This window comes from Mirounga angustirostris, unplaced genomic scaffold (assembly GCF_029215605.1).
Source record: "Mirounga angustirostris isolate CCGP_5_RB_7025 unplaced genomic scaffold, mMirAng1.0.hap1 SCAF_11, whole genome shotgun sequence".
NCBI lineage: Eukaryota > Metazoa > Chordata > Mammalia > Carnivora > Phocidae > Mirounga > Mirounga angustirostris.
The window spans coordinates 95,838,157-95,852,101 of record NW_026991719.1 but is presented as its reverse complement, the minus strand read 5'-3'; the positions used below and the strand labels follow the sequence as shown (position 1 = coordinate 95,852,101).

Genomic DNA, 13,945 nt, shown 5'->3' with positions numbered 1-13,945 from the left:
AAAAACATCTCCTTCCACCCTATATCCCCCCTCCAACTACCACCTTTTTTTTTTTTTTTTTTTGCTCCTTATTAAAGCAAAACTCTTGGTAAGAGTTGTATGTACTTGTTTCCTCTCTCTCCTTTCATTCTCTCTTGAACCCATGCTCAGCAGCCATTTTCTCCACCATTCCATGTAAACCGCTCTCATCAAGGTGTCCAGTGACCCCCTTGTTACCACATCGAGTTGTCATTTCTCAATTCTTCACTTCTCAGCAGTATATGACACACTTGATTACATCTTTCTGTATGTAACACTTTATTCAGCCTTCTCGGTTACCGTACCTTCCTGATTTTCTCCTACCTCGTGGCCACTCTTTCTTATTTCTTTTGCTGGATCCCCCTTTTTTTAAATTTTGGAATAAGTTGGACAGAAGAGTCTAGAATGAAAAGTGAACATTCCTCCCAAACTTATAGTCCCTCTCACTAATAATGGATATACAGACTTTGTGCATGTGTGTTTGAATCTTATAGGTGAACCAATGCCTCAATTTAAATTGTATTTATTTGTTTTTTAATGATTTGTATTTTTTGTGTGTGCACGTCCTATTTCTCTCATTTGTTCACTGTTACTATTATGTTTTATTGTTTTTATTAATTTTGTGTGTGTAAGTTAAAATCATTAGCCCTTTGTTGTCTGTCATGTGGGGGGGGGGATATTTTTTTCCTAGCTCATCAAATGCCACTTGACTTTGTGATATTTTTGAAGTACAGAGTTTTAATTTGTTTTGTACAGTCAGATTTAACGGTTTTTTTCTTTTATGGTTCCTCAATTTGGGGTCCTGCTTACCTTCTCTGCTGCATGATTATAAATAATTTCACTTGGGTTTTCTTTCGTACTGTTTCAGGGTTTCATTTTTTCCCTTTAAATCTTTGATCTATCTGGAATTTATTTAGCATCCCCTAATGTGAAGTGAAGTAGTATAAGCTTATTTATTTTTCTAAATGGCTGCCTCATTCTTCCCCAATCACTTATTTAATCATGTCTTTTCCCTTACTTGTTTGGAGGCTACCATTACCATAGAGTAATTCCCTGATGAATTTGAGTTCCTTTCAAGTTCTTGAAAGAACTTGTGTTGTTGTGTTTTTTTAAGTTTATTTATTTATTTATTTAGTAATCTCTACCCCTAACGTGGGGCTCCAACTCACGACCCTGAGATGAAGGGTCGCATGCTCTTCCCACTGAGCCAGCCAGGCACCCCCATTTATGTTTGTTTTATTTTTCAAACCACTGCAGTGGGGTTCTCTGCACCTGTGTTCAAAATACTCTCTAAAAAAAGTAATCACTGACTATAGCTGTCACATCACTTAGCTGGCATCTTACTTGGACTGGACAGAACTTGCAACAGTCGAATACCTTCCAACCACTCTTCTGTACCCACCTCCTTCCTTAGCTTTAATCTCACATTTCTCTTAGTTTCCCTCCTGCCTGCTGTCTCTCTCTTTGCTAGCTGATCTTCCTCGGTTTCTGGCACAACAGTGTTTTGGGGATTCCACCTTCTCATGGCAAATACACTTCTGAGGAATATTTCCCAATCTCTTTACTTCAGCACTTACTTAACTGGCTAAATATCCTCATATTTTCATTTCTAGCTCCAGTCTAAATCTGGGTATATATATCCAGTTTTCTGTTAGATGCTATATGGCGTGCCCTAGAGGACTTCAGTATGTCTGCACCAAACCCTTGTTCTCCTTCCTTCTGATATTTTTCCTTCTTCCCTCTACCCTGCCTCACCTGCTATCATTACCATTTCCCCCAGTTATGTAAATAGATTTTGTCTTTGACGTCACTTTATCCCTTTAATATCTACCAATAATCTGTCAGTCTGAAGTCCTCGTTTTCCCTGGCTTTTCCCATAGCTCTTGTCTGTGCTCTTATTTCATGCCTTGATTATAGAAGTGGTTTCTTAACTAGTCTCCATACTTCCAGTTTCTCTCTCTCTGATCTACCCCCACGTTGCAAGCTGTGTCAATTTTCTAATACATAGATTTGATCATATAGATTTCCTGATTGAAAAACAGCTGGTTTTAGTTAAATCTTGTGTAAATTGATCATTGTTTACATTGTTTACTTCCTCTCCCTTCCTAACTTCATTAAAATGAGACTAAAGAAATGGAAAAATTCAAAAGGACAAAGAGAACAGGAGGGGCAACATTGACAATTGCAAGGTTTAAACTGATTTTTTATTTAGTCAAAGGAAGTTAACAACTTGAGAATCTCCCCCTACACGAACTTTTGAGAGAAACCAACTAATTCTTTCCATACAACTCCTAATATTTCAAGATTTGGGGGCATCTGGTCTGCGGAAGGCAGGAATAAGTCTTGAGATTGAAAATGTGGGCTGTTCTTTGAAAGTCTTTATAGTAAATGGCTGGAGTTCCATGTCCTGTCATCTACTCCCTGCTCCTCAGGAGACCTGAGGTTTGTAATCTGGAGAATTTGAATGGGAGAGCCCCAGATTCTGAGATGCAGCAGGTAGATTAGTTGAAACCATGGGACTGAGTGAGAGTTTGAATACCTACTTTGGGGACTTCTGTGTTCTACTCTAGATGCAGTTGATGAAAAGGGGCAAGAGTTATTTATTTTCACACTCCCAGATTCCTATTGATAATCTAGATATGCTTGTTTATCTCTTGGCACATCTCCTAAAAAATTGTGTAGTCTAAAAAAAATTAAAATTTCTCAACACCTTAAAATTCTCTCACCACTTCAACATTTTTTAAAAAAGTAAGTCCAAAGGTCAGTTGATTTTGAGATGCTTAAAAAAATTTTTTTTCATTTAGGCTACTCAATTTCTTGTAATAACAGAAAATATGATTGTGTAAATAAATAAAAATGCTAAATTATCATTTGATTTCTTTTTCAGAATTCAGAATTCAGACCCAAGAAATAGAGTACTTTTTCCCCTTCTGCATCTTTTGCTCTGACCCCAAATTAAGGGACAGGAAGGGGGCAGCGGAACAATGAAGAGAACCTTTTTTCTCTGACTTAATTATCTGAGGTCTTCACATAGTTTTATAACAACCATAATTATATGAACAAACTAAATTGCATACTCTACATTTTTATCTCCCCCGTGCAATAAATTGATTTTATTAACAAGAAATATTTAAGTAAAGTATACTGGTCTGCTTCCCAGTATATTTGAAATGAATAGAACCCTTGAAATACACATCTCCAATGCAAAGCATTCACACGACTAGAAACAATGTATTAGATTTAGTTTGCTACCACCTCACCGGCTCTTTTTCCATAAAAAACCACCAACCAAACAAAAATTCAGTCCGGATCAAGAAAACAACCCCCACTACCTATTTTATGTCTTTAAGATTTCTATGCCTTTCTAGCCTTAATTTTGACCAACCACTTCTAAAACTGTGGGCCCTAATTATGTCTTTTGAGGCCTCACGTGCTCCTGGTAACTCGGGATTTAGTGCTGTCCGTGTCTCTACTTGGCACATGTTTGCCTCCACTCTTCACCTCTAACTTCTCTTGTCTCTCCCAACTTCACCCAGACTCCTCAGGTCTCCCCAGGGTTAATCCAACTTCCCATTTACTTGGTTGTTATTCTAATGATTTCACAGAAATGCAGTCAGTGCTATTTAATGAGCCACTATGGAATTTTGTAGATAATTTGACTGTTGCAGATTCAGTTCCTTCAATGTTCTCCATTTTCTTAAGTTTTCATAAGCTAGAATATGGACATTGGGAACACAGACATACATTTTTGTCTTTCTGTCACAAAATATAGAAAATATTACATAGATAGCATAATTTGAAAATTCTAGTATTGATGTCTGTAGTAAATAATTGACTTCTTTTCCTCCTGAACAGGTCATTATCCAAGTGTTAGAGGTGATGGATCATCTTCATAGAGGGGAATCAGTTGCTGCAATACTCCGTAACCGGTATATTTATGGAAGCAATTTACCTTATAAGTTATATAATGTCTCTCCCGCCTATTTATATACCTAACATAGTTGCTATTTGTTGAATGCCTGGAATAATATAAAATATTTACTATATGAGTGAATGTAAGAATGAGTGACAAAGAGATGGAATGAAGAGCATGTTAGCGACCGTGTGTTCTGAGCTAATGAAAAAGTAGAGAATATAATTAGACATCATAATTGGTGTAAATTGTGATCACGTGACATTCAGTAAATGGAGCTATTGACTTGATTTTTTAATTTTAAAGCATGTTAGTGAATAAATACAGGTATCCATTGCTTAAGAACAGATGTCTCAACCAAGTATTTTTTTAAAATAGTATTGTCCTGTGATGGTACATTTCTGTTATTTAAAAATCCAGTTAAAACTTTTTCAGAGAGTTATAAGAAATTCTGAACTTTCTCTGGCAACTTATGATTTTAAATTCATGGTTTAAAGAAACATAGCCTTTGCTTTGTAGGAGCAAAAGAGTATCCCTTATTCCCAGTAGTTGAATTGCATGGTTTGAGTGAATCCTTCGAAATAATATGCGGGAGTTGTCTATATCATGGCTCTGACACTTACTAGTTGTCTAGTCTTGGGCAAATTTCTTAATTGCTCAGTGCCTTAAGTTCCTCATCTATGAATTGGGGATAGTATTACCTACATCTCAGGGTTATTTTGAGGATTAAGTAAGCATCTGTGGGGTGTGGAGAGAGCTTGGCAAATAATGCATGGTATATTGGTGCTCTTATTGAAATGTAAATGTGAGATTTTAACTATTTTGAAATACAATATTGTGTTTCTGAATTCTGATATGCTTTAAAATAGGTGTGTCTTAAAAGAGTAAGAAAAGAGGGGGGAGTTTGAAGTAGGAAGGGGTCATATATGAAGTCATTGTTACTTGCCAGATACCATACTAGGGATTTTACATAATAATCCTATTACGGAAATATTATATGATGGGTGCCTGTTTGTTGGAATGTGTACTCTCATGTGGGCAAGGGGCTGTAAGGTAAACTGTTCAGAGATGCAGAAAGCAAGGAAATCCTAGCAGGAATAATGTGTGGCCATGTTGGATGAGAAGAGAGAAGAAAAGAGTAATGTGTGTGGGGGTGAATTCCTACTGGTGAGTTGAGTCTGCAGAGTCCAAGCACTGCTGAGTAGGAGGGTCTGTATCACACATTTGGAAGAGGAGAGAGTAGGAGGGCAGGATTTCCAAAGGTCAAGTCAGTAACTGAGGTAGTTATAGCATACTTGAATTTGTTTCCATTATTTTTATAGAGGTGTAATTGAGCGCAGTAAAACATACAAACACTTAAATATACATCTTTCTTTTTATAGAGATATAATTAAGTGCAATAAAATATACAAATACTTAAATATACATCACGATAGATTTTTACACAGCATACATCCAGGTAACCACGACTCAGATCAAGATATAAAACAATTCCATCCTTCCAGAGAGTTACCTCTTTCCCCTTTCCAGTCTCTATCCCCTCTACCCCTACTGAAGAGAACAAGTATGCTGACTAGCATATTAGTGTTGTTTCGTCTCCTTTTTTTTTTAAAAGATTTTACTTATTTATTTGACACAGAGAGAGGGAACACAGCAGGGGGAGTGGGAGAGGGAGAAGCAGGCTTCCCACCTAGCAGGGAGCCCGATGCGGGGCTCGATCCCAGGACCCTGGGATCATGACCTGAGCCAAAGGCAGACACTTAACCAACTGAGCCACCCAGGCGCCCCCATGTTGCTTCTTCTTGAACTTTGTGTAAATGGAGTCTGACACTCTGTATGGCTTCTTTAGTTCCAAATAATGATTTTGAAATTTATCATTCCTGCCAGTATCAGTAGTTGTATTTTATTGCTGTGTTGTATTCCACCCCCCCCCTTTTTTTTTTTTAGATTTTATTTATTTATTTGACAGAGAGAGACACAGCGAGAGAGGGAACACAAGCAGGGGGAGAGGGAGAGGGAGAAGCAGGCTCCCCGCTGAGCAGGGAGCCCGATGCGGGGCTCGATCCCAGGACCCTGGGATCATGACCCGAGCTGAAGGCAGACACTTAACGACTGAGCCACCCAGGTGCCCCCCACCCCCTTTTTTAAACTATACCACAATTTGTTTATCCATTTTCTTGTTCATAGTTATTTAAGTTGCTCCATTATTCGGTTATTAGGAATAAAGCTGTTCTTGACATTTTTGTACAAATCTTTCTGTGGCTATATATAGCCACAAAATTTCCTTTGGATATGTCCCTAAAATATGAACATATATAAATTATTTATTAAATTTATTTTATTTTAATTTATTAAATTTATTTTCTGTAACATATATTAAATATGTATATATAATTTATTTAACATTAATAGACTGCCAAAGACTTTTTTTTTAAGATTTCATTTATTTATTTGAGAGAGAGAGAGCCAGAGGAGGAGCAGAGGGAAAGGGACAAGCAGACTCTGTGCTGAATGCAGAGCCTGATGCAGGGCTCGATCCCAGGCCCCTGAGATCATGACCTGCACCGAAATCAAGAGTCAGACACTTAACTGACTGAGCCACCCAAGCTCCCCTTGCCAAAGACTTTTCTAAAGTGATTGTATCATTTTCTCCTCTGACCAGTGACAAGTGAGAATCCTCGCTAATTCTTGGTATTGTTAGCATTTTAATTTAATTTAATTTAATTTAATTATTTTTAAGTGGGCTCCATGCCCAAGGTGGGGCTTGAACTCACAACCCTGAGACCAAGGGTCACATGCTCTACTGACTGAGCCAGCCAGGCTTCCCTTGTTAGCCTTTTTAATTTTAGCCATTCTCTTGGGTGTGTAGTGGTTTCTCATAATGAATTTCAGTTTGCATTTTCCTCATGTGTAATGATTTTGAGAATATTTTCATCTGTTCAGGTCCTTTGCCCATTAAAAAAATTGGGTGGTTTTCTTTTTGCATTTAAGGAGGGGTGTTTTGTTTTTTTTAAGATTTTGTTTATATATTTGACCCAGAGAGAGAGAGATAGTGAGAGAGAGAGAGCACACTCAGGGGGAGAGGGAGAAGCAGGCTCCCCGCTGATGAGGGAGCCCGGCACGGGGCTCGATCCCACCTGAGCCGAAGGCAGATGCTCAACCCACTGAGCCACCCAGGTGCCCCCATCGTTTGAGGAGTTTTTAAGCCTATTCTGAATATTTCAATATGTTGCATTATAGATACTTTCAATCTGTGCCTTGCCATCCTGTTTTTCTTATTTGTGTCTTTTGATGAGCAGAATTTTTAAAATTTTGATGAAGTTCAGTTTATCTTTTTTTCTTTTATACTCATGCTTTTTGCATCTTACCCAATAAATCTGTGCTCTCCCAAATTTTAGACTTTCTTCCTGAAGTTTTATTTTTTTATTTTTTTATTTTTTAAGATTTTATTTATTTATTTGAGAGAGAGAATGAGAGACAGAGAGCATGAGAGAGAGGAGGGTCAGAGGGAGAAGCAGACTTCCTGCTGAGCAGGGAGCCTGATGTGGGACTCGATCCCGGGACTCCAGGATCATGACCTGAGCCGAAGGCAGTCGCTCAACCAACTGAGCCACCCAGGCGCCCTCTTCCTGAAGTTTTATGGTTGTAGCCCTCACATTATAAGTGCATTCTTAACCAGAAACCAAAGAAATGAACTTATGTCCTAGATTTGACATAGAATCTGAATAATTAATAAGAACATTTTATAAAAGAAAAGCCTCTTTGTAGTTTTAATTTTAAATTAATACCTTTGTACACGTAAGGGATCTGAATTATAACCTGAGCCATACCTCATAAGACATAAGGAACTAGTTGTATGACCCCTAGTTTATAAATCAGTGACTTGTGATTTCCTACTGTTACAAACTTTATTATAAATAAGACTCCTTTGAAAGAAACAGATAATTCTGATACTAAATAAACTGAGAGCATAAAAAATGATGGAAAACTGCCCCATTCATTTTATAATGCTGCATAATTCAGGTATCAAAATCTGAGAAAAATTTTGCTTGTTTGTGTATATATATTATAGATCAATTTTGGATTCTAAATAAAATATAAACCAAACACATTCAGGAATATATGCAAAGAATTGACCCCTTGTGACTAAGAATGTTTTATCCCAGAGTGTTAATTGTTTAATACAATGAAAGTTATATGATGCATTGTGTCAATAGATCTCATTAAAAAAATAAAATAAATGCTGAAGGGGGGCACCTGGCTGGCTCAGTCAGTAGACCACGTGACTCGATCTCGGGGTCTTGAGTTTGAACCCCACGTTGGGTGTAGAGATTACTTAAAAATAAAAATCTTAGGGCGCCTGGGTGGCTCAGTTGGTTAAGCGACTGCCTTCGGCTCGGGTCATGATCCTAGAGTCCCGGGATCGAGTCCCGCATCGGGCTCCCTGCTCGGCGGGGAGTCTGCTGCTCCCTCTGACCCTCCCCCCTCTCATGTGCTCTCTCTCTCAAATAAATAAATAAAATCTTAAAAAAAAATAAAAATAAATAAAAATCTTAAAAAAATAAATGCTGAAAGTGTTTGAAAAAATGCAGTGCCCATTTTAAGAATAAAAATGTGAGGGGCGCCTGGCTGGCTCAGTCAAGAGAGCATGTGACTCTTGATCCCAGGGCTGTGACTTCAAACCCCATGTTGAGTGTAGAGATAACTTAAAAAAATTTTTTTAAAAATGTCAAAGAAACTTGCTCTCTTAATAAGAAAAATAATTATCTCTCTAAAACCAACAATCCAGCATGTAATATAGTAGTTCCATAAGCAGCAACAAAGATGCCTACAGTCATCATTATTTAAAATAAATTCTGGCCAGTGTCAATAAAGTAGCATAACTAACAGAAAGGAGGAGACAAAAAAAAAAGATCAAGTTTTAGAAGATAGGCTTACGTAACCTACAAAAGCTAAGACTTAAAAACAACTTCTTAGTTGATAGAATTCTAATGAGTGCTAAAAAAGTAGTGGGATATAAGGTAAAAATTAACCAATACCTTTTATTTATCCCAGAAGTAGCCATTTAAAAGGTATAATATAAAAAAAAATTTACAAAAACCATAAAACAGAAGTATGTAGTAATAACCCCAACAAAGGGGCGCCTGGGTGGCTCAGTTGGTTAAGCAACTGCCTTCAGCTCAGGTCATGATCCTGGAGTCCCTGGATCGAGTCCTGCATCGGGCTACCTGCTCGGCAGGGAGTCTGCTTCTCCCTCTGACCCTCCCCCCTTTCATGTGCTCTCTCTCTCTCATTCTCTCTGTCTCAGATAAATAAATAAAATCTTTAAAAAAATAAAAAATAAAAAATAACCCCAACAAAAATGTCTCAGACCTATCTGAAGAAAATTGACAAATTCAAGAAAGCAGGCATACCATGATCCTGGTTTAAAAAACTAACTCCTCCCAAATTATTATATAGGTTTAACATGAATTTTTTTTTAAAGATTTTATTTATTTATTTGAGAGAGAGAGAATGAGAGACAGAGAGCACGAGAGGGAAGAGGGTCAGAGGGAGAAGCAGACCCCCTGCTGAGCAGGGAGCCCGATGCGGGACTCGATCCCAGGACTCCAGGATCATGACCTGAGCCGAAGGCAGTCGCTTAACCAACTGAGCCACCCAGGCACCCGGTTTAACATGAATTTAAAGTGCTTATTCAAGTAAGATAATGAGTGTATTGAAGCAGTGTATCCCCATTGTGTTGCACAATGTCTGGCATATAGTAATTGCTCATCAAAAATATCTAACAGTTTCTCCGATTGGTAATTCAACAAACATTTACTCTGCAATTGCTAAGTGCTAACTAACCACTTTCATGTGCTAAAATATGATGAAAATGATGAATCTTTGTTCTCATTGAGCTTATATATATTGGAGAAAATTGCTATGAAAAATTAATAAAGCATGTAGAAAGATAATTAAGGGTTGGGGTGGCAACACAAGAGAGCATTGACCTCTTATTCATCTTAGATGTTTTTAGTCTTGTTGTCTGCCATTCAGCGTACATTTTACCCTTTCTGAAGTTTTATTCCAGTGATTCAGGAAGCTCTGCGAAAGGTCAGCCATAGGTGGCTTACTTTGCTGGGAACAGCATCTCTATCCAAACATCATCCTCACTCACACATTACAGTAATGTCTGGGAGGGCACATGGTGGTAAGAGTCACCCATTTGGTATTGTGTTGGTCGTGGGTTTTGAGGAGGTTCCTAGCTCTAATAAGGAATTCTGCAATGATGTGTAAAGCTCTGACAGTGTTTCAGTTTTCTAAAAGTACTGATGAATAAAACACAGTATAGAATACTGTCTGGTACTTGCAATACAGGAAAAAGAGTGCCGAACACTGCATAATACAGTTTCCATCCCTTTAAATAATATCATGTACCACTTACCATGCAAGGTGTTAGGGATATACCAGTGAATGATAATACATGGTTCCCTGCCTGCTAGGTAGTTATTGTAGTAGTCAGAATAAGAAATGAGGAGCGTCTGAACAAAGGTGAGGTCAGTAGAGAAGAAGAGGGGTGGGGATGGAGTTGTGAAATATTTTGGGGTAAATTTCACAGTATTTGATGTTCAGCTAGAGTCTTCACACTCTAGTCAAAGTGATCTTTTAAAATTGCTAATCTGATAATATCACCCAGATTGCCTTCTCCTGTCTCTGACTGTTGAGAATCGCACCTGTTCTTCAAGACGCAGATCAAATTCCATGCCCTACCTAATGCCTTCCTTGATGGATCCAAGCCGATGACCAGTAGCGTCTCCTTTGCCTCTGAACTGTTTTATCACATACGGTTCTGCACTAAAGTAATTTCAGCATGTCTTTGCTTTACACCATCATTAAGGGTGCTCTTTGAGAGAGTGACTAACTGTATCTAATTTGTATTTAAATCCCATATAATACAGGATTTTGTGCATAATAGGAATTCCTTAAATATTTGAGAATGTACAACACTAATAATTATTTGTTGCTGATGATTTTATTTGGTTAAATTGTTTGGGTAGTTTTGTTTCCCACAGTCAGGTCTTATAGTTAAGTAATTGAATATTAAGTGACAGTCATTAAAATTGTAAAATAGGATAATGAAATTCAATACAGAATCTAGGAATAAGCTCAAGCTTTTTTTTTACTGATATAATATATAATTACTTCTTTTTTTATTTTAAAGATTTTATTCATTTATTTGACAGAGAGAGACACAGCACGAGGGGGAACACAAGCAGGGGGAGTGGGAGAGGGAGAAGCAGGCTTCCCGCAGAGCAGGGAGCCCTATGCGGGGCCTGATCCCAGGACCCTGGGGATAATGACCTGAGCGGAAGGCAAATGCTTAATGACTGAGCCACCCAAGCGCCCCTATATAATTACTTCTTAATAGTGTATGATGTCAAAACGGAACACAGGGCTTTGATTCAGTTCGTTAGATATTTAAAAATATTGAGCCTTTACTCTTTGTCAAGCACTGTCCTCATCTGTAAAATTTAAGGATTGAAAGATCCCATCCTCCCTTTTAATTTTAAAAGCCTGGAATTATATCACTAAGCCTGAGCACATAGTAGGTGATAAATAAACATAGGGGTTTTTTTTAAGATTTATTTTATTTTTTGGTTAAAGATTTTATTTATTGTGTGAGAGAGAATGAGCAGAGGGGAGAGGCAGAGGGAGAGGGGAAAGCAGCTAAGCTCCCTGCTTAGCAGGGAGCCCAACTTGGGGCTCGATCCCAGGACCCCGGGATCATGACCTGAGCTGAAGGCAGACACTTAACTGACTGAGCCACCCAGGCACCCAAGATTTATTTATTTTAGAGAGAGGGAGAGAGTGCTTGTGCAGGGGGGAGGGCCAAAGGGAGAGAGAGGGAGAGTCTCAAGCAGACTCCATGCTGAGTGCAGAGCCCCATGCAGGGCTCAATCTCAAGACCCTAAGATCTCAACCTGAGCTGAAACCAAGAGTCAGATGCTTAACCGACTGCGCCATCAAGGCGCCCCAATAAACACATCTTTGATTAAGTTCAAGGATGATCAGTCATGGAAGATAAGCCCTTTTATTACTGTTTTCATAATTTGGCTTTATAAACTTCCACAAAGATATGTTTTTCTGTGCTTTTTAAGGATTGAAAACTTATGAGGACCTAGTTTTTCCTTTGCTGAAGTAAGTGAGGCAATGATGATAATAAACTCAAATTTTAGACTAGAAGATGCCTCTGAGGGTTATAATACAAGGGGGTAATACGTGCATTTCTGAGGCCACTTACATTCTATATAATGGACTTCTCTTTTGGCCCAGGTATTTTGTAGATTTGGCTTACACGTTATTATTGTCATAACATATTGCCAAACTGCATGTGCAGTTTGTCAGCATACTTCTTCCTCTCACTGAAGACTTGTGTACCTTTATACAAAGGACACGAACTTATTAGTAATGTTGCATGTTTGATCTATCTAGAGGAATTTTCCAGGCCATAGAAAGTATTACTACCCTTATTCCTCTTCCTCTACCTATGTCTTGAGTGTTGCTGTTCATAATTCTGTACATATTCTACACGTATCTTTCTGGGCAAGCTCTTCTACAGCCGTTACCTCAGTCTCAGATGATAGGCTGAAGACCTTAACATTTATATCTCAAGTCTAAATTTTTTTCATGAGTCCCAGACTAAAGAGTTCTTCATTCCCCTTCTCCACCATTTTGACTCTATAAGTAATACATATTTATTATAGAACGCTGAAAAAGAGAAAATTACATATACACGGTGGAAATAATCACCTAAAGGAATCCCTGTTAACCCCTTGGGACGTTTCTGCTCTAGCCTCTTGGTGCTTCTTTAAGTGGAACTGCGTTTGTAATTATTGAACATGCTCTGGTTTCAGTGTTGTGGTTAAGAGCAGAGGCTCGGAAGTCTGCCAAATACAGGTTCAAATCAAGCTCCGCTACTTTTAGTAGCTGTGTGAACTTTGGAATGTTTCTTAACCTCTCTCAGTCTGTTTCCTCATCTATAAAATAAAATGGTATCACTCTGTGGGATTGCTCTGAGGATAAAATAAAATGTTTTTAAGAGAGTCAGGTTCTTGGCACATGGTAAATGCTCAGTATTTGGAAGCACTCACTATTTTTTTTTTTTTAAGATTTTATTTATTTATTTGACAGAGACATAGCGAGAGAGGGAACACAAGCAGGGGGAGTGGGAGAGGGAGAAGCAGGCTTCCCACTGAGCAGGGAGCCCGATGCTGGGCTCGATCCTAGGACTCCGGGATCATGACCTGAGCCGAAGGCAGACGCTTAACTGACTGAGCCACCCAGGCGCCCCAGCACTCACTATTTTATATGCTGTATATTATGTCTGTATCCTGCTAGTTTTCTTAGTTGTACTGTTGGCATTTTCACATGTCAGTGCAAACTTGTTAGAGACATAGTAGCTACAAAGTAGAAACTCTTCCATGGGACAAACGATTTCTTCATATGAAATATTTAGGTTGAATCCACTTTGGGGTGTTATTAGTTATAGTGTCTTCCATATATATCATCTTCTCTCTCCTCGTTTTAATATTTACCTTTTTTCCTTCTATTTCATGAATTCATTTTATACTGGTCAAATCTTCTCTTTCCTCCCTCTAATGTACATTTTGGATGTGGCTCTTGAGTTTCCCTGCAGTTGACCAATAGAATGTATACTTTCCTCATCCGGTCGTGTTACATTTGACTTCCTCTTCCTACTTGATTGAGGCCATGTTTTCGTATTCTCCTTGAATGTGCCAGAGGCTTTCAACATTGTTTTCTGGCTACTATATGAAAGCATTTGCAGAGTTCTGCTCTTTCCCTGAGTGTTTATGATGACAAATTTTTCCTTGTTTCTCAATACATTTTCATTGGCCCCATGCTAGCTGTTTTTCTGTTTGTTTATTCTCAAAGGAAGAAAGATTCCCAGAATGGCTTTGTACTGGCTGTTCCCTTTGTCTGAAACGTCCTTCCCCATGGTCTTTGTGTGGC

The 13,945-nt window shown here is 38.3% G+C and overlaps 1 protein-coding gene across 8 annotated transcripts in view; it reads left to right on the top strand.

The window, feature by feature from the left end:
• Nucleotides 1-13,945, top strand: part of KLHL13 (kelch like family member 13) — a 205,571-nt gene that overhangs the window by 81,664 nt on the left and 109,962 nt on the right. For 5 of the 8 annotated variants that reach the window (XM_045881809.3, XM_054509024.2, XM_045881804.3 and 2 more), the window contains one exon: nt 3,874-3,947. The exons of 2 other annotated variants lie outside the window; for them this stretch is intronic. In XM_045881809.3, coding sequence (XP_045737765.1) covers nt 3,898-3,947 — 50 coding nt within the window. In that variant the 5' untranslated portion in view covers nt 3,874-3,897. Of the gene's footprint in view, nt 1-3,255; nt 3,948-13,945 lie in introns of those variants that run through there. One more of the 8 variants, XM_064574494.1, reaches the window with a different exon arrangement.